General features: G+C 36.9%; 1 protein-coding gene across 1 annotated transcript in view; it reads left to right on the plus strand.

Annotated features, from left to right (window-relative positions):
- The window catches only part of Frmd3 (FERM domain containing 3), a 156,287-nt gene that overhangs the window by 47,377 nt on the left and 84,350 nt on the right, over positions 1–24,560 (plus strand). The window contains exon 2 of the mRNA XM_051188056.1: positions 14,547–14,651. Coding sequence (XP_051044013.1) covers positions 14,547–14,651 — 105 coding nt within the window. The remainder of the gene's footprint in view (positions 1–14,546; positions 14,652–24,560) is intronic.

Raw genomic sequence — 24,560 nt, forward strand, 5'->3', positions numbered from 1 at the left:
AGACAAAGGACACCTGGAGGCATCCTTGGGACTGGAACCTGCTGGCTGTCATCTGTCTCTGTTCTAAGTTATTTCTCCCTGAATAAACATCTATTCAGCCTATCTGTTTTCCCTGATATTTATTTTTTCATGACTCTATTTCCCTCTATTATGATATCTCATTTCTTGCTCTCTTCTACTCTTCCCCTAACTCAGTCTTTCTTCTCTGTCATATTCTCCTTTCCCCTCCTCTTCTCCCCTTCTCTTACTCCTGACTCTCTCACCCCTCCCCACATGCTCCCAATTTACTTGGGAGATCTTGCCCCTTTCCCCTTCTCAGGAGGACCATGTGTGTCTGTCTCTCTTAGGGACCTCCTTGTTTCCTAGCTTTTCTGGCGGTGTGGATTGTAGGCTGGTGATCCTTTGCTTTTTATCTATGATCCATATATGAATGAGTACATACCATGTTTGTCTTTTTGTGACTGGGTTACCCCACTCAGGATGGCTTCTTCTAGTTTCATCTATTTGCCTGAGAATTTCCAGATTTCATTGTTTTCTTTTCCAATGAATAGTACTCCATTGTATAAATGTACCACATTTTCTCCATCCATTCTTCAGCTGAGGGGCATTTAGGTTGCGTTCGGGTTCTGTCTCTAAAAAATAATGCTGCTATGAACATAGTTGAACAGATATTCCTGTTGTATGAATGTGCACCTTTTGGGTATATGCCTAAGAATGGAATTGCTGTATCTCATGGTAAACTGATTCCCATTTTCCTGAGAAACTGCCATACTGATTTCCAAAGTGGCTGTATGAGTTTGCACTCCCACCAGCAGTGAAGGAGTGTTCCTCTTTCTCCACATACTCTCCAGCATAAACTGTCTTTGGTGTTTTTGATTTTATAGATAGGGAGAGAGTGGACAGCCTTGTCTTGTTCCTGATTTTAGAGGAATCCCATTGAGTTTCTCTCAATTTAGTTTGATATTGGCTGTTGTTTGCTGCATATTGTTTTTATTAAGTTTAGTATGTTCCTTCTATCCCCGATCTCTCCAAGACCTTTTTCATGAAGGGGTGTGGATTTTTGTCAAAACTTTGTTAGCATCTACTGAGATGATCATGTGTTTTTCCTTTTTCATTTTGTTTATATGGTGAATTTTTGAATGTTGAACCATATCTTCATCCCTGGGATGAAGCCTATTTGATCATGGTGGATGATATCTCTGGTGTGTTCTTGGATTCGATATTTCAGTATTTTTTATATTTATATTTCTTTGTTTGTTTGTTTATTTATTTGGGTTTTTGAAACAGGGTTTCTCTGTATTGCTTTGGAGCCTGTCCTGGAACTAGCTCTGTAGACCAAGCTGGCCTCGAACTCACAGATATCTGCCTGCCTCTGCCTCCCAAGTGCTTGGATTAAAGGCGTGTGCCACCAGTATTTTATTGAGTATTTTTGCATCAGTGTTCATGAGGGATATCGGTCTGTCGTTCTTTTTCTTAGTTGTATCTTTGTGTGGCTTGGGTACCAAAATAATTGTAGCCTCATAAGAAGATTTTGGCAATGAACCTTCTACTTCTATTGTGTGGAACACTTTGAAGAGTATTGGTATTAGCTGTTTTTTGAATGTCTGGCAGAATTGTGCACTGGAGCCATCTGCCCTGGGCTTATTTTGGTTAGGAGACTTTTGATGACTGCTTCTATTTCATTAGCAGTTATAGGTCTATTTTAATTGCTTATCTGATCTTGATTTAATTTTGGTAAGTGATATCTATCCAGGGAATTGTCCATTCCTCTTAAATTTTTGAATTTTGTGGAGTATAGGATTTCAAAATATGACCTGAAGATTCTCTGAATTTCTTCTGTGTCCGTTGTTATGTCCCCCTCTTTATTTCTGATCTTGTTAATTTGCATGTTCTCTCTCTGCCTCTGGTTAGTTTGGATAAAGGTTTGTCTAGTTTTTGATTTTCTCAAACAACCAACTCTGTGTTATATTGATTCTTTGTATTGAATTCTTAGTTTCTACATTATTGATTTCAGCCCTCGCTTTTATTATTTCCTGGCATCTACTCCTCAGGGGTGATTTTGCTTCTTTTTGTTCTAGAGCTTACAGTTGTGCTATTTTCTAGTGTGACTATTCTCCAGTTTCTTCATGTGGGCACTTAGTGTTATGAACTTTCTTCTTAGCAGATGCTTTCAAAGTGTCCCATAGGTTTACGTATGTTCTGTCTTCATTCTCATTGAATTCTAGGAAGTCTTTAGTTTCTTTATTTCATCCTTGACCCAGGAATGGGGCAATTGGGCATTGTTCAATTCTGTGAGTTTGTAGAGTTTCTGCAATGTATGTTGTTGTTGAATTCTAACTTTAAAGTATGGTAGTCTGATAAGATACAAGAAGTTATTCCACTTTTTGCTATATTGCCAAGTATGTGGTCAATTCTAGAGAAGGTTTCATGTGGCACTGAGAGGAAGGTATATTCATTTGCGTTTGGATGGAATGTTCTCTAAATGTACGTTAAACACAATTGGGTCATAACTTCTGTTAGTTCCTTTGTTTCTTTTTTAAGTTTCTGTCTGGTGGACCTGTCTAGTGTTGAGAGTGGAGTGTTGCAATCTCCCACTATGAGTGTGTGAGGTTTTATGTGCAATTTGAGTTTTAGTAATGTTTCTTTTATGAATATGGGTGCCTTTGTATTTGGGGCATAGATGTTCAGAATTGTGACTTCAAGTTGATGGATTTCTCCTGTGAAGAATAAAAAATTACCTTCTTCATCTCTTTTGATTGATTTTAGTTTAAAGTCTAGTTTGATAAATATTATGAATGCTACACCGGCTTGATTATTGGGTCCATTTGATTGGAAAAATCTTTCCTCAACCCTTAACTCTGAGGTAACATCTGTCTTTGAAGTGTTGAGGTGTGTTTCTTGTATGCAGCAGAAGGATGGATTCTGTCTTCATATCCATTCTCTGAGCCTGTGTCTTTTTATAGACAAGTTAAGACCATTAATATTGAGGGATATTAATGACCATTAATTGTTAATTCTCTTTTGTTTTGGATTTGTTGGTGTTGGTCGTAATGTGTGTGGATTTCCTCCCATTTTTCTTTTGGTGTTGGTTAAAGTGGGATTATCTATTGCCTAGGTTTTGTGAGTATAGTTAACTTCCTTGGGTTGGAGTTTTCCTTCCATAACTTTCTGTAGGGCTGGATTAGTTGATATATTGTTTAAATCTCATTTTGTCATGGAATATCTTGGTTTCTCCATCTATAGTGATTGAAAGCTTTTCTGGGTATAGTAGTCTGGGCTGGCATCTGTGGTCTCTTAGTGTTTGTTGGATATCTGTTCAGGACCTTCTGGACTTTAGAGTTTCCATGGAGAAGTCAGGTGTAATTCTGAGAGGTTTCCCTTTATATGTTACTTGGGCATTTTTTCTTTCCTTCTCTTAATATTCTCTTTTTATTCTGTATGTTTAGAGTTTTGATTATTGTGTGTCCAGGGAACTTTTTTTGTGATCCACTCTATTTGGTGTTCTGTGAGCTTCTTGTACTATCATTGACATGTAATTCTTTAGGTTGGGAAAACTTTCTTCTATAATTTTGTTGAATATGTTTTCTGAACCTTTGAGGTTCACCTTCTATACTTATTATTCTTAGGTGACCTTTTCATGGTGTCCCATATTTCCTGGATATTTTGTGTTAGAGAGTTATTGGAAGTAAAATTTTCTTTGTCGATGAATCTGTTTCTCCTAGTGTATTTTCTATGCCTGAGATTCTGTCTTCCATCTCTTGTATTCTGTTGATTATGCTTGCATCTGTAGTTCTTGATCATTTACCTAGCATTTCTATTTCCAGCATTCCCTCAGACTGTGTTTTTGTTTTTTGTAATTTGGGGGTTTTTCTTTGTTTGTTTGTTTGTTTTTGTTTTTGTCTGTATTTCACCTTTCAAGCCTTGCACTATTTGAATTGGTTCTTACAATTTTTGGTTTGTCTTTTCCTCCATTTCTTGAAATTTTTGTTTGTTTTTTCTTCCATTTCTTTAAGGGATTTTCTCATTGCCTCTTTGAGGGTCTCTATCATTGTAATAAAGTTGCTTTATGTCATTCTCTTCTGCTTCTTCCATGTTGGGATGTTCAGGTCTGGCTGGCGTGGAGACCCAAGACTCTGGTGGTGTCATATCAATCTTTCTGTTATTGACTGTGTCTTTATATTATTGTCTACCCATCCCTTTTTTCCAGTGGATTCTGTTGGGTCTCTCACTCTCCTGTTTGGTACGGGACCAAGGTTCTCTTCTGGTAGGTGCATGCAGGTCCAATAACTCTGATGGCTCTCCTCTTCCAGTGGGTGGAAGTGGGACTACGGTGCTGGCAGACTCCAGACAGGCTGGTCTGCTTGTACAGTTTACCCTGTGTGCAGTCCCCAGTCCTCAGAAGGCTCTAAACAGGGTAGCAGAAGGCCCAGTTAGTCTTTCTAACAGCAGCCAGAAGCCAGGTTGTTAAGAGTGCTTACCAACTCTGACAGTTTACCAAACTGTCAAGATGCTTTGTTGACAAAATAGGACATGTTGGTAGCTGAGCAATTTGACTCGTCCAGTGGTCACCTATATCTGTGTGTTATAACCATATGATTGGTTGCTAATAAATTTTACTTGGCTTGAGGCATTGGTTCGATGTTTGCTGTGAGTGAAAAGTTTGAGTACATTAAACAGGAAAGCAAATTTGTACTAGCTTCAATAATAAGGGGGCATCTCTTTAAATACATATTAATAGTTCAACAATTTGAAGTTGAAATCTTCGTTTCCTTGGATGTTAGTTTCTAGCCAACTGGATTTCAAACTGTGGCAGCAGTTGTAGACTGCATGCCCTTGCTTATCACCTAGAGGTAGGAGAATGTCTTCACAAATCAAAACCCCTAATAAAGTGTTTCTTAAGCTATGTTGTATGTTCTTTCTAGAACCAGCCAGACAAGAGAAGATGGATTATCTTTAGGTCAATCCAGTCTGAGACCTGGAGATAGGGGTGGGTCCTAGTTCCTTTAGACACACATGTAGGTTTATGTATCTATGTTCAGGCACATAATTGCACAATCTGGGATGCCATTAAGAAAGACATAGGAGTATTATGGGCATTCATCAATAACTTCACTATATAATGTGCTTAGGGTTTCTGAAAACACAAGTCCTGTCTTTGCTAAATATTATATTGTTTTATAACCCAGTGTCCCTTCCTACCTCTGTCAAAATTCTAATAGCTACCATGTTTAGAATATTAACTCAGTAGTTTGTCAGGATATTACAGACAAAATCTATAAAAGGAGTTCATAGCATACACTAAGCATTTAGATAACTAATGGTTGCTATTATTATGTTTTTACCTTCATTCCTGAAGATAACTATTTCAAGCTTTTAGCTTTGGTTTGGAATCATCTTTTTGAGTGATATTCCCTTTTATACTTTAACCAATATTTGAAACAAAGGAAAATACCTTGGATTAGAGCTTTAGGAATTGAAGATCAAGGTTTTTGATTTTTCATGTGAAAAAGTCATTGCTGATATATAGATGTGTGTGTGTTTGCATTTTTTAAAATCACAAATATATTTATCACAAAAATTTACTTTGCCATTGATCTGGGTAATTAAAATAAACTCATTATTGGCAACTGACTGCTGCTGGAAGAAGTGAACCCTTTTCCTGTTACTTTCGTCCCTCATAAAGGGCAATTCTAGGGGGTGAATGCTTCTCTGTGCAAACTTTTTGAATCTAAAATGACCTGTAACACTGGAAATAATTAATTGTATTTGAGTTTATTCTTAATGTTAATAATAATGACTTATCACTGAGCTTTGCCTTTTCTCAGATGATTCCCAAATTTATCCCCACAAGGATTTAAGGCCCATGGCTTTACAAATAACTGCTTACTATGTTTCCTTCACTGTTTTTCTCTAATTGCTATTCAGTGCATGACAGGTGTGTAACATATATGTGAATGATCTTTAAAATAACCTCTTATGTATATTTGCTACCCATTTACAGAGGAAAAACTCAGCCTCAAGGAGATTTCATGATTTAAAGATGCCTCAAGGTCACCCAGTTGCAAAATAGTAGAAACAAGACTTTAATGCAGTAGTTCAGTTTGGTTTTTTGATATCTTGTTTGGAGTGCTAAGATGAAAAGAAATAACTCAGTTGGTGTTCATAAAAATCAGGCTCTTTGAGGCATAAATAAATAAAAACCATCCCAGGAGATAATAACCAGCTCTGTAGTCAATATGTGTTTAATAGGAAAATCTTGCTCAGTCTCGACCATGTGACAGCTTACTCTAGACCATGGCATCATAAGTAAAATGTCTTCACTATATATTACTCTATAGTTGTTTATTTCTTTTGTTTGAGACAGTATCTCATTGTGTAGCCCAGGCTGGCCTTGAATTCACAATCTACGTGCATCAGCCTCCTGATGCATTTGCCACAATACTTGATTATAGTTTTCATTTACTGAACATCTACTTGTTGTCAGTCTTTAAACTTGTTACTATTATTAGTATTAGTATTTGCTTTTTGAATCAGGTCTAATGTTGTGTAATCATGTAGTTCTCTCTGTAGCCCAGACTGGCCTAGAACTTATACTCCTCCAGCCTAGGCCTCTGCCTTTCAACCACTTTGGTTAAAGGTGTGCCCACCAGGCTAACAATCATCTTTTAAATTCCCACAAAATAGGGAATAACTTACCAAACAAATTAGGAAATAGAAATTCAGAACAACTAAATGAGGCTTTTCTTCCCTCAAAATGATTTCCAAAGGAATCCAACTGGAATATTGTTAGAATGGACTAGAAAAGAGAGCTAATTCGCTAACAGAAATTCTAACACAGGTCAGATACCCCATTCCATATTGTTGGCCACAGAGATGCTTGCTGTATAAACATGGATGTTCACTAGCGTGCTGTTTTCCATCTTTAGACTGCTTGCTAAAAGGAATCCTGTTTGGCACTCGGCTGCAATGGCAACAGAATGAGGTCTTTCATTAACAAAAATTCTCTGCATTCTCTGCTCAAACACATTGTCATTTTATAAAAAAGACTTAAAATGGTGTTTTACCACACAGAAGAAATTTTGGCCCACTTAAATTTTTCTTTTAAGATACCCAATTATGCTAAGTATCCTGCCATATACAATGGACCATCATGTTTCAATTCATGGGAGAGGAACCTCACACAAGGTATGGCCTTTGCAAAAGTTTAGGCATGTGCACACACATAAAGATAGTTTTCCTGCCAAACAGGTAGAGAGCATGAAGAAAGCACCTAATTTATTCACATGTGAAGCCTCTGAACTAAAGAATTTTCCACATGAAACCAAATTTGGTACCACTTTGGATTGGAATGAACACTCTCTGGAAAGGGTTCTACATTTGTTTTCCCCATCTGTTCTAAAGCCATCCCAATAGAAAACACATTAAAAATGAATTTCTGCACTAATCTTATTGAAGGCTAACAAGCAGTTCATATTACAACATAGTCTATGAGAAACCTTCATAAAATAATTGCTTAAAAATTTTAACACAGAATACTTGCTTGTTTTTATATTATTTTCTATAATATAAAAATATCAAATTCTTTAGGAGCCTCCATTCTTATTGGTCTGATCTATTTTTACAGAAATTATACCTACTACAGTCATATTTGCATATTCTAGTCATTGCAACACTTGCACCAGTTTTATCTCAGGGGTCTTGAATAGTTTTAAGGAGGTATTGCTGAGAGCTATGTAATGGTTATTGTGTTCATTCACTAAAAATAGTTTAAGAGCTTTTGTAAGTTGTTGAAAAATTCATAGAACACTTCAGGGATAGAACATGACCTATAAACAGAAATTTAGAAATTGGAGATACCAACAAACCAGACTCTCCCCTTAGGAGAAAAAAAGACATCCAAGTATTTTATGCAAAAACAAGGCCTTCTTGATTCCTTATGAAGAATCCTTGACCTACATAGCTTTTTAAAATTCATCTAACATGTGATAAGTGTAGCTGCTTATTCTAGAATCACTTGCAGAGAGCTTGCAATCAGTCATAAATAATGAGCTTCTGTTATGTTCAGTTAGTAGTTGAAGTTTAACTTCTTTAAAGTCAAGAATTTTAGAATATTTTGAACATTGAATTCTGCTATCCTAAGGAAGAATTTGTCACTCCAGTCAGTAGATTTAGAAAACAATTATCAAATTTTATGAAGAAATTTATTTTTATACTTAACTTTCACGTCTTAGAAAGAAATAAAATCTCACAACTCATGCAAGCACCTAGAAGTTGGTTTCAGGAAAAACAACAGAGGCTTCATACCCTGGGGATATATCTTTAGTAAACTCAGGCTGGCCGAGGGCTGGCTTATTAACTATAACTTCCTCAATTGTTAGTAATAACATGTTGTTAAATGTCATTATGTAAGCCTCTTGGGCTTTCAGACATTCATATTAACATGTGTCTTGCTGATACCTTTGTTCAAGTCATATTTACAAAGTCAGTTGATATGACTTCATGGGTATAGCTTCTGACACAACAAACTCCATGTTCTTTTGGCTTGTACTATCTTTCCACAACTTCCACAGTGATCCCTGACAGTTGGGTGCAGGAGCTGTGTTGTAGATGTATCGGTTTGTACTATGCTATTATAACTCAAAGAAAGGTTTCCATGGTGAGGAGTGAGAACTACTCTTATCTGTGGATATAAGGACAAATATTTAGAATGTAGTTAGAACTTGTGGCAGTTTAGTATAATGACAAATGCAGGTTCTCCTCCAAGATCAATGTCTTCACTAGCCATTGGTAGATGGCAGGTTTCCAATACCAGGCGTAGTTTCCTCTTATAGAGTTGGCCCTAAATCCAGTTGCAGAGTTTTTGGTTATTGCCAAGTTATTGCCTTATTGTGCCTTACTGCTTTTTGTTTTGAGGTAGGGTAGGACCATTGGTAGCTCTTCTCTGGAAGATTTCACCTTTTGGTACCATGAAAGGTAGTCCTGAGGGAAGAGGCATTCAGATTAATTCCACTTCAGTGTCTTATGGACCTTGTGTCTGAAGTACATGACATCTTCAGCAGGAGGAACTTAACTTCCAGTTCCAGGAACAACCAGGGACAATAGCAGTAGCCTGTTTTGTTTGGATTGTCCCTTGAGCAACCCTCACCTAACAATCAAATGAGGGTTTCTGAAGCCTGATGATGGGGTTATTTGTTAGATGGTCTATTGTTCTTGGAGGTGGGGGGAGTGGGCATTGGAAATTCAAATGGGAAACTCCATTTAAAATATTTTGGGGTCAGAGTTATGCTATTCAATATATCAAATCATTTCCTGATTTCAGTGGGATTGCTTCAAGTTTCCCTCCATTTATGTTGCTATTGGCTATTGATTTAAAATATATTGATGTATGTTAACTCTAGTCCTTTCTTAAAGACTTTTAACAGGAAAGCATGCTAGATTCTCTCAAAGGCTTTTCCCTGTATCTTTTTAATTCCATTTACTCTTAGATTTGTTTCTTTCTTTTCTTTGTCAATATTTCATTAATTTCTACTCAATTTTTATTATTTAAGTAGTCAATTTGGTTCAGGTTTTTTGTTTTTACTTTTCCAAAGTCTTGAATTATATCATTAAGTCACTTATTTGTGCTCTTTCTGATATATTTTTTAAGGTAAACAGATACTCCAGGCTGTAAACATACTGCTTTAGAATGTTCTTATTGTGTTCCAGGGGAGTTTGTTGTGTTTTCATTTTCATTTAATTCCAGGAAATTTTTCATTTCTTGATTTTTTTTTTCTTTGAACTGTTCATCATTCAACACTGAGTTAGTTAATCCCATGAAGCTATATATTTACAAAAATATTTGTTTGCTGCTAATTTTCAAGTTTTATTACCTTATGATCAGATGGTGTACACAGTTATTTTGACCTTTTTTTAATTTTTAAAGGTTTCTTTTGTGACCCATTGTGTAGTCTATTTTAGAGCAGCTTCCATGTGTTTGGATGGAAATTTCAGTAGCTTTCTTTTAAGTCTATTTTACATAAGATATAATTTAATTCTAAGGTTTCTATGTTTAATTTGTCCACATGACCTGACATTTGCAAAAATGACCTACTAATAATGGTTGTTGTTAATCTATATTTTTAAATTCAGTAGTTCATATTTTATGAAATTGAGTGCACTAGAATTTGGTGAATAGGTGTTTGGGATCCTAAAATGTTCATAGATATTTCCTGGGTTAGAATAACATGGCTTTCTTTATCTATTTGATTAACCTTAGTTTGAACTCTACTTTGTCAACTATTAGTACAGTGATTCCTCCTTGATTTCTGGTCCCATTTGATTAGAGTACTTTTGTCCATCCTTTACCTCCATGATGTTCCTTATTTTTAAAGCTAAGATGTTTTTCTTATGGGCATTACAGAGAGGGAACTTGTTGATCCATTGAGCCAACCTGTGTCCTTTCATTGGAAAACTGAGGCTATTGATATTTAATGTTGTTAAAATATGTGTGTTAATTGTGGTTATTGTGTTGTTGTATGTATTCTCAGTGGTATTTTGTATGTTGGTAATTATGACTTTGTATTTCTTTACACAGTTTCTTGGTAATACCCATCCCTCTCTTCAACCTAAAATATTTCTTGCTGCATTTTCTTAAGCTGTTTTTGTTGAATATAAATTCTTTTAGAATATTTTTAAAATTTTAATATGTATATTTTGTTTAATATTTTTAAACAAACAGTAAATTTTTCTTATTTGTAAAAAGTATTATTCACTTTGGATACATTACTATTACTAAAACCATATATATTGTCTTCTTTTACTTTTATTAATTCTTTGTGGATCATGCATTCCAATCCCACTTATCTCCCCTTGTATTTACCCTCTGTCCTTGCAACCCCCACCCGCACCCCCCAAAAAAAATAAAAAAAAAAAAAAAACAAAGAGAAAAAAGTAGGAAATGTGGTGTCCATGGCTCCAGTTGCCACTGAGGTTTCTCATCAGAAACCTGGGGTCTAGGTAGCCACCCAGGACCATGTTGATACCCAGGGGCCATGCTGCTATTAGGCCCATGCCTTAACATCTACAGAAAGTTTTCCTTTCTCCTTCAACTTTATGGAATGGTTTTGCTGGCTAGTCTAGTTTGGCCGTCATGGTGTTTTAGAACTTAGAATTCAGTGCTCCAGTCTCTTATGAGTTTTACATTTTTCACTAAGAAATTGGGTGTTATTCTGATTTTTTTCCCTCTGATTGGTACTTGTACTGGTTCTCTTGTAGCTTTCAATATAACTTTCCTTTTTCTGTTTAATTTTAAAGCTATAATAGTCATGGAGCTTTTCATTTCTTGTCTTGTTCATTTAGTATTCTGTTTCTAATATATATATATATATATATATATATATATATATATATATATTCATACATCTCCTTAGTTTTGTTCTGTGATCTTGAGGAAGAGATGACTCCATTCATTGACTTGGGATTCTTGTCCCTCATCAATTCCTATAATTCAAAAGTTTGGCCTTTCTATGATGTTCTGCTTTTCTTGTATATTCATTTCATGTTTTTGAACATATTCTTTTGCTCATTAGTCTGCATCTTCTATGTATCTTTGAGTCATGATATTCTATTTTTTACTTGATTCACTCTTCTTGTAAGGCTTTGTTTTGAGTTTTCTTGTTGGGTTATTGGGTTTTTCAATTTCACCTTCATTTCGCCTTAAATGTTCTTCAATGTTTCTGTCTTTATTGAGTTCCATTTTCAAATCCTGAATTGTCTTTCTCATTTCCACTACCATTATGTTTGTGGTTTTTGTACATCACCCAGATGTACAAAATTTGTTTTTCTTTAAGTTCTTTTTTAAATTTCATTGATATAATTTCTTTTTGTCTTTAAACTCGTTGAAATCTTTGAGGATGTTCATGATTGTTCTATTAAGTTCTATATCCTGTCGTTCAAGTATGAAATTTTTATTAGCAAAAATTTCTATGGGAAAGTCAGGCAGTTGTGGTGCATACTTTTAATCCCAGCACTTGGGAGGCAAAAGCAGACAGATCTCTGACTTCTAGACCAGTCTGGTCTACAAAGCAAGTTCTAGGACATTCTGAGCTACAAAGAAACCCTGTCATGAAAAAGAAATTCTAAGGGACTGGTGGTTTTTTGTTTAGTTTAGTTGTGGTTTGGTGTGTGTGTGTGTGTGTGTGTGTGTGTGTGTGTGTGTGTGTGTACAAGTAGGAGTAGTATTCCTCTGATCATCCATGTTGTTTGTGTTTTTCCAATGTTATCCTTGCCGGTGAACTTCTTTTATTAGTTTCATGTCTGATAATAGAGAAAGCAGATTGGAGCATAAGAGAAGATGTGCATACTGGGTTGGGCCAAATGGTTGTCTATACTTTAGCTTGAATGAAGAAGGGCATGGGTAATTGGGATAATATGTAAAATGTGCATTCTAGTCCAAAACTGGGGTGTGGAAAAAGATATAGGATTTGGGGAAAGGTGTGTGCTGGAGAGGAATACTAGGAATCACCTGGCTAGATCCTAGAGCAGCATCAAGTTGTATGGCAAGGTGGTTGTGGTGTAGAAGGGGAATGTTGGTCAGGAGAAGCCAGGTAGGTCCTGGCAGAAGCCTAAGGTTTGCTTACAGTCTAGTCAAAGGTGGCCATACATATCTGGGGCACATATGTATGATCCTACCTATCTATGGGAGAACTTAGGGGTGTGTTTGGAAGGAGAAATCAGAAGGATTCAATGAGCTAAATCCTGGAGAATGATGTGTAGGGTGGCATTTAGTGGAGAGATTGGAAGTGGTAGGGGAGGGACCTATGTATCAGAGCAGGCAGGGTAGGAGGATAAGCCCTAGTCAAAGCCTAGAGGTTAGTTGTTTCACAGGCAGGGATATTAAGAAAAGGCTAGGGCACTCAGCAAAAGCTGAGCTGACTCTGAGAAAGCAGAATGTGTAGGGTGTTTGGATGAGAGGAATGGGAAGGTTCATCCAGCTTAATCCTGAAGAGAGATGTAAAGAATCTGTACCAGTTTCCCCTCTGACATCTCAGTGTGTCAGCCTGTCTGGCCTGGAACTCAGTATGTAGACAAGACTGGCCTTGAACTAACAAAGGTCATCTTGCTTCAGACTAGAGTACTTTGACTAAAGACAAGTGTGCAGGTTGGAGTGAACATGGGACTCACAGACTAATATATAATGTCTTGGTACAATGTCCCATTAATTTCTCCAACTTTAAAATCTCTACTTATAGATCACAATGTATGCCTAAAGTAGTCCATAGATATGTCAGCAACTAAAAAACCAGAAATTTTTTGTTTTTGTTTTATTTTATATGTATGATGTATGTTTTATCTGTCTGTCTGTCTGTGTGCCTGCTGCCAAAGAAGACCAGAAGAGGGCAATGGATTGCCTGGAACTGGTGTTACAGACAGCAGTAAGCTACTGTGTTTGATGCAAGGAGCCAACTCTAGGTCCTTTTTTAGAGCAGCAGACAATCTTTACCACTGACCCATCTCTCTAATCCCTGTCAACAACATTATTGAAGTATGTTCTTCCCTTTTGATTTATCATGGTTCTCAAACTGAAGAAGGTGAATTTCACACACTGCTAGTGTGAATCATGTTATCCCAATACCTTTCTCTTCACATCACAAAATATTGCAGAATGACAATGGGGTTGGGCAGAAATCCACATTCTATATTCAGGTTCTGTGACTGAGATCATACTTTGATCCGTGCAAGTTGTGTTATATTAGGCAAGTCACTGAATTATTTCTTGGCTCAGTTTTCTCATAAAACCACTGTAAATTTGTATAATGTAAGTCCCCACATGTTATTGAATGTAAAATGTTTTATCGGCTATAAATACTGTGAAGAAATCACCTGTAATAGAATAAAACAGAACACATAAGAGCACACTGTACTAATGCAAGATATTGCTATGTTCCCCACTGGTTCCGTTTTCGAGTTTTCTTGTGAATTAAAGTGTACATGTGCTTTGTGTGTGAGAGAGGGGAGGGGAGGGGAAGAGGGAGAGAGAGAGTTGGTTTGAATGTCAAATGTCCCCTGTAGGCTAATGTGTTTTAATGTTTTATTCCCAGATGGTGGTGCCATTTGAAGTGTTGTGAAACCTTTATGATTTGGGGCTTCTGTGGTTTGAGTTTGAGTTAATTTTGTTTTCTGGATCTTTGTTTTTGTCTTTTCTAGATGGGCTTTCTTTCACTCTTCTGTTTCCCTATCTGCCTGGATGTGCACACGCAGTCTCACATTCATTACCATGCCTTTCCTGTGAGAACGGACTGTATCCCATCTAACCATGAATGAAAATAAGGCTTTCCTACTTTAAGTTGCTTCTTGTCACTTACTTGGTCACAACCACCAGAAAATTACTAATCTACTCTCCTAGTAAAATCTCTTGCTTGCTGAGGTTGTAATTAAAAAATATTGGAAACCCTTATGCCAGTGTCCACAGTGACCAAATCCATTGTTCTAAACACAGACCCTTCTGGGAATGGAATGTGAATGTGCATGTGAGCTCTGGCTGTAACTTAAATGAACTTCTTTTACAGAGGGAGACAAAAGGGCAGTTTCTTATTGAACACATCTGCAACTACTACAGCTTGCTGGAGAAGGACTACTTTGGAATACGCTACGTGGACCCAGAGAAGCAAAGGGTAAGAGCCTATCTTGATCTCAGAACTATGAGGTTAGGGGAGGCCCAGAATGTCAGGCACTGTGGGATCATTTCAAGAACACTTATAGTACCTTTGTCCTCATATATTATCAGCATGAGAAATAAAACAGCTTGTGGATGTATGGCTGGAAGACTGCCCTTCAGAAAGCTGGTTTCACATGAAGAGATGCTCCTATGCTTTTTAATTTAGACTTTGCAAACATACTCAGACTATTTGTGTATAATCTGTTTATGAAGAATACATACATGTGCACACCATATGAACATATTTATTGGCAGAGGTGGATTTGGTAAAGAGAAGTTTCATTATGGAGTAAAGCAAATGTTTGAAGTCTGATATAAGTGAAGCTTGTCCAATACAGTCAGTGACGATGATATGTATATTTTTTTTTTAAAAAAAAATGTTCATTTCACATTATTTGGAAAAGACTATTGGGTGAGATGGTAAATCTCTATATGGAAGCAGGAAAGAGAACCTTGCATATTGCTCATCAACAAACACAGCTTTATAAGAGCATTGGAATCCACAAACTGCTACCCTTCACATACAGTGGCATTGCATGAACAGAAGCTTGACTGCCAAAACCTGGGTAAATAGTGGGAGATGACAAATAGCTACAGAAGGCATTGGAATAGTACAGGGATTGAATGTGTGTGTTTGTGTGTGTGTGTGTGTATGTGTGTGTGTGTGTGTGTGTGTGTGTGTGAGAGAGAGAGAGAGAGAGAGAGAGAGAGAGAGAGAGATAGATCAAAAAAGCTGTCAGTTTGATGGAAATTGAGGAGACAAGAAACATGGGAAATGATGGAGGGAGTAATGGGAAGATGGGAATTATATTTTATTTAAAAAATGGGATTAATCTACTTGCTTCCAGTAAACGTTACCACTATCAAAACTAATCTCAAATTTCAGATGAAGGATGAAAAACGTATATCAAGTAAATTGAACTAGAAAGAAAAAAATCACTTGTTGTTCTGGTACCTGAAAAATAGATTTCGAATTAAAATTAGTAAAAAGACATAAAAAATATCTCTTTATATTGGATGAACAGGACAATCCGCATTGCAGATTACAATTCTAAACATAGATTCTCTAAACACATCTCTCATAAGAGAGTTGAGAAAATGTTGAATGGGAGGCAGATTTAGTCCCTGAGTAAAGAATGTGATGAGTAAAAAAAATCAACATAGAGTATAACCTGGGATAGGACCAGAGAAACAAAGCAATAAATCTACCAAGGAGATAAGCATTCGGGTCAGTAATTTCATTTCCTCCTATCTATCTCCCTCCAGCCTGCTCTCTTTCCTCCTACTCCAAAGCTATTCAGTATCTGCCACCATTTTTATTTTCTTATGTCTCCACCCAGCTCTTCTCCCCCCAAACAAGTTCTTTCTTTCTTCCTTTCTTCCTTTCTTTCTTTCTTTCTTCCTTCCTTCCTTCCTTCCTTTCTTTCTTTCCTTCCTCTTCCTTTATTTTCTTTTCCTTTTTCTTATTTTTTTAATGGTTTTTCAAGACAGGGTTTCTCTGTGTAACAGTACTGGCTGTCCTGGAACTCACTTTGTAGCCCAGGCTGTCCTCAAACTTACTGAAATCTGCCTGCCTCTGCCTCCCAAGTGCTGGAATTAAAGTGTTTGCTACCACCTCCCAGCTGTTTCTTATTTATTTAATAAAGCAAATCAATGTAACAGGCTGACATTTTACCCTACTGTTCATGCTATTAAGGATGTACATACACTCTCCCTTGACCTCTTTCTTTTTTTAATGCTTTTTCCCCTTTTTTCCTATATGCATTCCTACTATCATATAGCCAAAGCCCAGAGGCTGACCTTATTACAATATCTGAAGACATTTGTTCATTCACTCTTTTTAATCTACCTTATACATCTCTCCCCAGTTTGCCTCCTTATTCTCATTCTTTTTTTCTATCTCCCATCTAACAACAAAATATTAATAATTAGTCTCATTGATATAGCTTACTTCCACTTCTCTTCAATACCACAGATATAAGTAGTAACTAAAATGTTACTGCATACAATATTATGAGGATCCCTTTACTACTTAGATCAATTGGGACTTTAGAAGTACCTGTTATATATCAGTGGGTTAACTACTGGATAGGAAATATTATAGAAAATAGTGTTCAACCCATAAGGGCAGACTGGAGAAGATTGACAAGCGAAAATACCACTACGACCATACTACAACTGTCTGAGTTAATTGCTGTGAAGATATACCATGGCCATGGCATCTATTATAAACAAATGGGCTGGCTTACAATTCAAAGATTTAGTCCATTATTGTCATGGCAGCAAGCTTGATGACATGCAGGCTGATAAGTGCTGGAGAAGAAGCTGAGAGTTCTACACCTTGATTAATAGACAACAGGAAGAGATTGTGACACACTTCCTCCAACAAGGCCACACCTATTTCAACAAGGTTACACCTCCTAATAGTGCCACTTTCTATAGGCCTATGTGGGCCATTTTTATTCAAACCATCACAATAACCATATCTGTTTTTCTCATTATTTATTAGCTGCTACAACCTTGTATAGCTCTTCGGTTGCAGCGTTATTATTGTGCAAGACAGAATAGATTCTCATTTTAATTTGAGACAGGGTCTCACATTTACCGTAGACTGGCCTCAAACTCTTCTATTCCTCAGGCTTCAGGTTTGTATACTCTATAGGCATGTGGTTCTGTGGCATCATTCTTACATAATTTTGACTTGGTTTGATGTTTCCATTTCTGTGGCTCAGACTTGGAGCCTTCTACATGCTAGGCAAGTATTCTACCATTGTTCTAAGGTAATGAGGATAAATTCCTTTTGGAATAAATTTTTATACTAGTAGCTGAATTTTATAACTCTAATTTCTATTATTATGGTTTCATATGTACGTTGTATTAGAGTTCCCTCCATATTTTTGTATCCTGTTGTGGGATATTTGTTTACACTGTGTAAAGATGTGTCCTTGTGATTGGTTTAATAAAGAGCTGAATGTACAATAGCTAGGCAGGAAAGAATAAGCAAGACTTCTGGGGAAAGAGAAGAACTCAGGATGAATCTAGACACACAAGAGATGTGCCAGCAAGATACTGAAGAACATATGATGCAGAGGACAGATGAGAGGTAACTGAGCCATGTTGCAGAATGTAGATTACAAAATATAGGTTAACTAACTGGTGCTAGGGAAACTCCCAAAGATCTGCAAGGAGAACCCCAACTAAGACTCCTAGCAATAGTGGAGAGGATACCTGAACTGGTGTACCCCTGTAATCAGATTGATAAATACACCAACTATCATCATAGAGCCCTCATTCAACAACTGATGGAATGAGATGCAGAGATCCACAACCAAGAACTAGGCCAAGTTCCAGAAATCCAGGCAAAGAGAGGGAGAAGGGAACATGTAAGCAAGGGAGGTTAAGATCATAATGGAGAAATCTATAAAGACAGCCGAACCAAGCTCATTGAAATTCATGGACTCTAGACCTACAACTGACCCTAGACCAAACTATACCCTCCATGTGTGGGAGACAGTTATGAATCTTGAACTATCTGAGGGGTCCCAAGCAGTAGGACCATGATACAGACCTGGTATGAGCTGGCTTGTTGAAGCCCATTCCTTAGAGTGAGATGACATGCTCAGAGGCATAGGACCACAATACAATCCCAGTATATGAGCTAGCTTGTTGGAGCCCATTTCTGATGGTAGGATGCCATGCTCAGTCTTAATGCATAGGAGAAGAGCCAGGCCATGCCCCAACCTATTATACCAAATTATGTTGACTCTTCATGGGAACCCTTACAGGTGAGGAGGAGTAGGCTACGAGGGAGGTGAAGGAGGGTGGGAGAAGGCAAGAAGAGTGGGAGGGGTGGGAGGGAGAATTGTGGTTGGAATATAAAATGAAATCAAAACAAAAATAAAATTGGAAAAAATAAAAATAAAATAGGAAAGCAAAAATAAATTAATCATGATGCACACACACACACACACACACACACACACACACACAAAGAAAAGTGGGTTAATATAAAGGAGTAAGGTTTTTCCTCCCGCCGCTTGGTCTTGTACCGCCGCTGCGCCAGCTCCAAATAAAACACCAAAACCTTGTATTAGATATAATTCTGTTGGCCAGTTACTTGTTTCTTATCAGCTAGCTCTGTCTTAAGTATTAACCCATTTCTATGTATTTCCACGTGGTCTTACTGAGAGTGGAGGAATGGCGGTTCTGTTCTCTCCAGACTCTCCATGTTGACTCCTACTTCCTACTTCCTCTTTCCTCCTTGTCTCTTAGTCCCTCCTATCTTCATTTCCTATTGGCCAACAGTGCTTTATTCATTAACCAGTATGAGAAACATATATACATAATGGCATCTCCTATCATCTCCTCTTTTCTGTCTAAGTAAAAGAAAAGGTTTTAACCTTAACATAGCAAAATATATCACACAACAATAATCAAGTAAGAATCACAGTTAACATTATTTAGTTCATCTCCCATCAGGTTAATTTGAGTTACAAGAGCTAGTTGACAAAAAGCTTAAGCTAAGGCTTTCATAATTAAAAAGTCTTTGTGAGCTGGTGGCCTAAAGGAAAGACTGAATATAGCACCGAATTAAGCCACACCTAGGCTGTAGTTGATTGGTTTATATTCTGAAGTACTTGGTATTGGTACCTCCTCTCAATGTAAGTAAACACAGCCTAAGCTTTTTATGTAGGATGTCAGATAATGAGTCTATTGCTGCCTTATTAATAACAGGAAAAAAATCTTGTCTGTATCAAAATAGTTTACTTTTCCTACAAGCACCTTAAGGAGGACACAGAATGGAATAAGCTATTGGAATGGTGGCAGGAAGCCAGATGGTATTATGTTCCACCACCTGCTCCTGCTATTGAAAGGCTGCTTTCTTCTGGTCGCCTTGGGATAATTGCTTCTCACGTGCTCATCACTGAGGATAGGAGAGGAACCAAAGATTTAGGACAGCCCTGAATTCCACAGGATTTACTGCAAGCAGAAGTCCCTGCTTACAGATTTGCCTGCTTAATGACTTTTATTTTGTTTTTCTAAGATGAACAGGGTCAGATGTCACTATTTCAGAAGCTGCAGAGATCACTCGGTGGTTTACAATGTTTGCTGCTCTTACAGACGACCCAAGTTTGGTTTTTAACACCCACATTGAGCAGCTCATACCTGTCCATATCTGCAGCTTGAGGTCCTCCTATGCCCTCTTGCTGCCTCTGCAGATACTTGAACTCACATAAACATACACACAGAGATGTATGTACATACACATACCTTAAAAATAAAAAGTATTTTAAAAATTACAACTTTTTGTGTGCCTTATGGGATATGTACAGATGACTTGTTCTTTTGAGGAGAGGTCTTAGTCACTGGAGTCACATAGCACAGAGATCTGTCATTACTTCTATAAAGCTGGATATGTTATTAAGAGGTCCAGTTGTAACTCAGAGAATTAACATTGCCACATTTGAGGATGTTATAATAGTGCTTCAGCAGACAGAAGAGCTTGGAGTTTAACCATAATTATTGCACACAATGGACAGTCTATCTACATCTGAAGCCCTCCTGAGAGGGGAGAGGAAGAACTGGAAGTTACCCAACATACCCTAATGTCATTGATCAACAGGGATGGGGACAAATACACAAATAGTTGTTTTGTTTGAAGCAGAGCACAATTATAAGAATAAGGGATGTAGGCGAGAAATGTAATTTTAACCCAATTGGAGTCAGAAAAAACAAAATAGCCAAAGAAGGGAATTTTTTCTCACTTTGAACCTAGAGAGGAATCAATTAGAGAAATGAAGTTTACACAATATCAATGGATAGAGAATAAGCAGTTAGAGGTTTACAGCAGCCACAAACATAAGATCTCAGTGGGAAGCAGGGACTCGGAAGTTTAGAAATTGTTTTCAGGTCATATTTTAAGTCAAGCTTGGAACAGATTACCATTGCTATGGATGCACAACTTGAAGAAATACAAAGAGTGTAGTCAGGAAGTGGCCACCTCAAGGAGGCTTTTGTTCTGAGCTTAAATCAGCAGATTATTTTCAAAGTTGAATGGTAATTGCTTTATATGAATGAAGCATGACAAGGAGCTAATCACTGAGTTATCCTGATATGAAATTGGCTTCCCTATAATTGATTTTAGACTTAGAACATCCAATATTTTTAAAAAAAGTAAAAAATATCCAATGTTAGCTTCATTTTTCATAGGATATATACAAGCTTGAGGATTGAGCAGGGGTAAATTGGGCAGGTGTTCAGCAGGTGACTGGTGTAATCTGGAAAAAAATCTAAGAAATTTTTTCATCTTCATCTTTACAGGTTTCTGTGCCTTGGTTAAGGGAAGGGGTGGAAGTGTAGGGGGACCATTTCTGTCAATTTAGTTTTAGGATATCTGAAATCATGACATGGCTGGGTAGGGCTCCACATATAGATGGGGCCAATAACCAAATGAGCAGCTCCAGTGTGAAGATGTTAAGTCTACTTAGCATAGATAAAGCATTAAGACTCTGTAAATGTTTGAAAATTTGAGTCAAAAGCTAAATAAGAAGTTTGGGCCTCCGATATAATTGTTTGTAGCCAATAAAAGATTTTATTTCTTCAAACCATGGGATTTGTTTGTGGAGCTATGAAGGAGAATCAGAAAGCTAAGGGACACTCATATTTTAAGGTATGGCCTAGAAAAAGAAATGAGGAAGACCCAAATAGAGTAGACAAGAGAAAATGAGGGATACAAGGCTAGCTCTAGACTTAGCACAAAGAAGACTTAACAGTTTCAAGGGCTATAGCTTAAATGTAACAGAAGAAAGACTGCCCATGTCATTTGCCTCTTTAAAAGCCTTCAGCAGATTCCTTGTCATTCTATCCCTCTGTTTCTTCATGTTATGACAAATTGTACCTATATTTTTAATTGAATTATACATATTATCCATCTTATATAATTGATTTGATATGCCATGTTTCAAAGACTATAAATAGACCCATGGAAATATCTGACCTTATAACAGCTCAATACTAATGCTATTGAATTTATATGGCATAATATCTAACGTTATGCACTGATAAATCATAAGCTTGAATGAATTACACAAGTTCCCTTATAATGAGAGACTTTGAAGTCCAGCCCAAAGTCTCTCTTCAGGGTTCTCATTGTATTGAACAACAAACAAAAGGGACTTTTTTTTTTCTTTAGGGTCTGAGAGTGAACTAATGAACTATCACTATGTGCTTTTTCAAATCAGTCTCTTGGTTGTTCTGTTTCTTTTCTATTTTTCCCGTCCTCTTTGTAATTCTTCCTAGCTTCTTTTTTGTTCTAGTCTAAAAACTTCTTGACTACAGTAGTCTTGAATTTGTAAGAAAAAAAAATTACAAGAGTTCCCTCTCATTAGTCAAAATACATTCCTAGAGTAAGTGAGAGATAGATGAGCCATTGCTATGGCAACACAAGGTCCCAGAGTTACAGGAGTAAGACTGTGACCAGAGAACAGGAACACAGTACCCAATGAGATAAGCTTTGAGGCATAGGTCTTTTGTCAGCTAGACCTGACAAGCCAAGAATTGACATACTTTTCTCAGGGTGCATAGTGTGGTAACCGTGGCTAAACATCTATTACTCCATCTATGACATAGCTACAAAGCCCTAAACTTACAATCTATATACAAAAATCCTTTAGTCTAGTTTGAACTTGCTCTGAGGTGAAAATGAGCTAATTGTATGCTGTTAGTCTGAACAAAAGAACAAAGCAGGTTTTCAAGAGTACACAGTCCTCGTGGGACAAACATCCAGTTATGAAGCATGTCCCAGTATATTATATGTAAATGAAAAATCACCTTCCTGATCACTCACAGATATATGTGCCCATATTATTGAGATGTAATCATGAGACTACATATAGACATCACATGAGATTATACACTACAATGCAGGTATTTGGGAGACACCAGGTTGCTTTAGCAAAAATGAGCAACAGTTTCCAGAGTTCATGGTCCTTCAGGACTTGCCTGGACAGAATTAACCTTCATCAGAGTCACTCCTCTGGTAGGGTGACATCTGAGTTATCAATTGCTATGTGCTGTATATTTCCATTGCCTCTGACACCTTTATTTTAATTTTTTATTTATGTGTATGTTCCAGTATGTATATATGTGTACTGCTTACATATCTGATGTCCACTGAGACTTAAAGAGGGTTTCAGATTCCCAAGAACTGAAGTTATAAGCAGTTATGAGCCACCATGTGGAAGCAAGGAAATGAATCTGGGTCTACTGTGAAAGCATCAAGTACTCCTAACCACTAAATCATTTCTTCATTCCCCATACTTTCTCTTTTGATAGCTTGTTATTATCCCAATATAGTCTGCAATAATCACAGATAATGTTCTACAAGGTATAATATTCACATTATAACTATTTAATTTTTTAGTGTATACTCAGGAGTTAGTGACTGTAGAATAGGAGCTGTCATGAAAGCATATTTTCATAAATTAAATTTTAATGCAGGTATTGCTACTTATTGGTATATTATCTATGACTGAATTTATACTTGAAAAGGAGGTAGTGGTGTGTTAGAGGCCATACTGGCCTCAAAGCCTAAAATACCTACTTTGTCTCACCTACTAGCATATGCTGTAAGGATTTAGGGGTTTACAGTCTTGAAAGCATTGTAGGGAGCAGCATGAAGATAGATAGAATATGAAGTTGGTGAATTTTTGATGGATGTTTATGCTTTTTTACCTTACCCACCACCTTTTTCATTTAGTATTACTGTCACTCCTTTTTAAGCTATCCAAAATTCTAGAATACAAGATCATTTATGGATAGAAAAGTAAAACCCACTGCATCAAAGCTGTCAAGCTTTCTTCTGTGGAGGACTTCCAAACAAATTGAAAATAGAGTGGCAGTATCCTTGCTATGTAAGTTGTCATTTCTTCTTGTGCCATCTGTTTTACCAAAATGACTGCAGTACCTTTTGCTTGTAGGTGAATGATGGGAAGCTCTCTGTTGCTTTACCAACCAGAACTCTGTTAAGGCCATATTCACTTAGATATCTTTTTTTTTTTTAATCCAAGGGAAACCAAGGGGTCCTTAGATGGCAAAATTTACCCCTGTAACACCAGGACTTGATTACTTTGAGCTTTGCCCTGGTGGATATGAGAATCAGGCATTTTTACAGCCATGATGGGAACTGTTCAGTTATTTGGATCCTGTTACTATTAAGTAGAAATGTATCTGCTTTGAATGGTGCATTAATTATTTTTTTAAAGATAGATGGATTGTTGAATATGTTTCTCTGGGTTATGCATTTCTTTTCATTTAGTGGCTTCCTGACTAGGCTTACGTTAAACTACCTGGTAAATACATCCCAGGACCACCTGAGTAAAAATGGCATTGCCCACAGTGGCTGAGCCCTCCTACATTAATGAAGAAATGCCTAACAGACTTGGCTACAGGTCAATCTGATGAAAACATTTTACCATTTGTAGTTCCTGTTCCCAGTAACTACCTAGTGTCAGTATGTCGACAAAAAGCTAACAAGGACAACTCCTTAGCTCTGATCTCATCTGCTTCTGATGCCCTCCTCATACTTTCAAGTAGCACTAATCAATACACCCTCTGTTTTCCCTTGCTCCTTCAATATGTCTTATAGAATAAGCAATGGGAAATAAACTTCTGTACATATTGAGACTTTTATTCTGCAAAAGAATTGAGGAAATAAAATATTCAGCAATAATACACTAGCAATAAATTCATAGTTTAAGTTAGCAGATTTTACTTTATGCTTTAAGGTTTTAGGTTTTAGTTATACAATAGAATTTCTTCCTTTTAAAACAAAAATGCCATAAATTCCAGTTAGCAAATGAACTTA

The sequence above is a fragment of the Phodopus roborovskii genome, unplaced genomic scaffold (genome assembly GCF_943737965.1).
Source record: "Phodopus roborovskii unplaced genomic scaffold, PHOROB, whole genome shotgun sequence".
Classification (NCBI taxonomy): domain Eukaryota; kingdom Metazoa; phylum Chordata; class Mammalia; order Rodentia; family Cricetidae; genus Phodopus; species Phodopus roborovskii.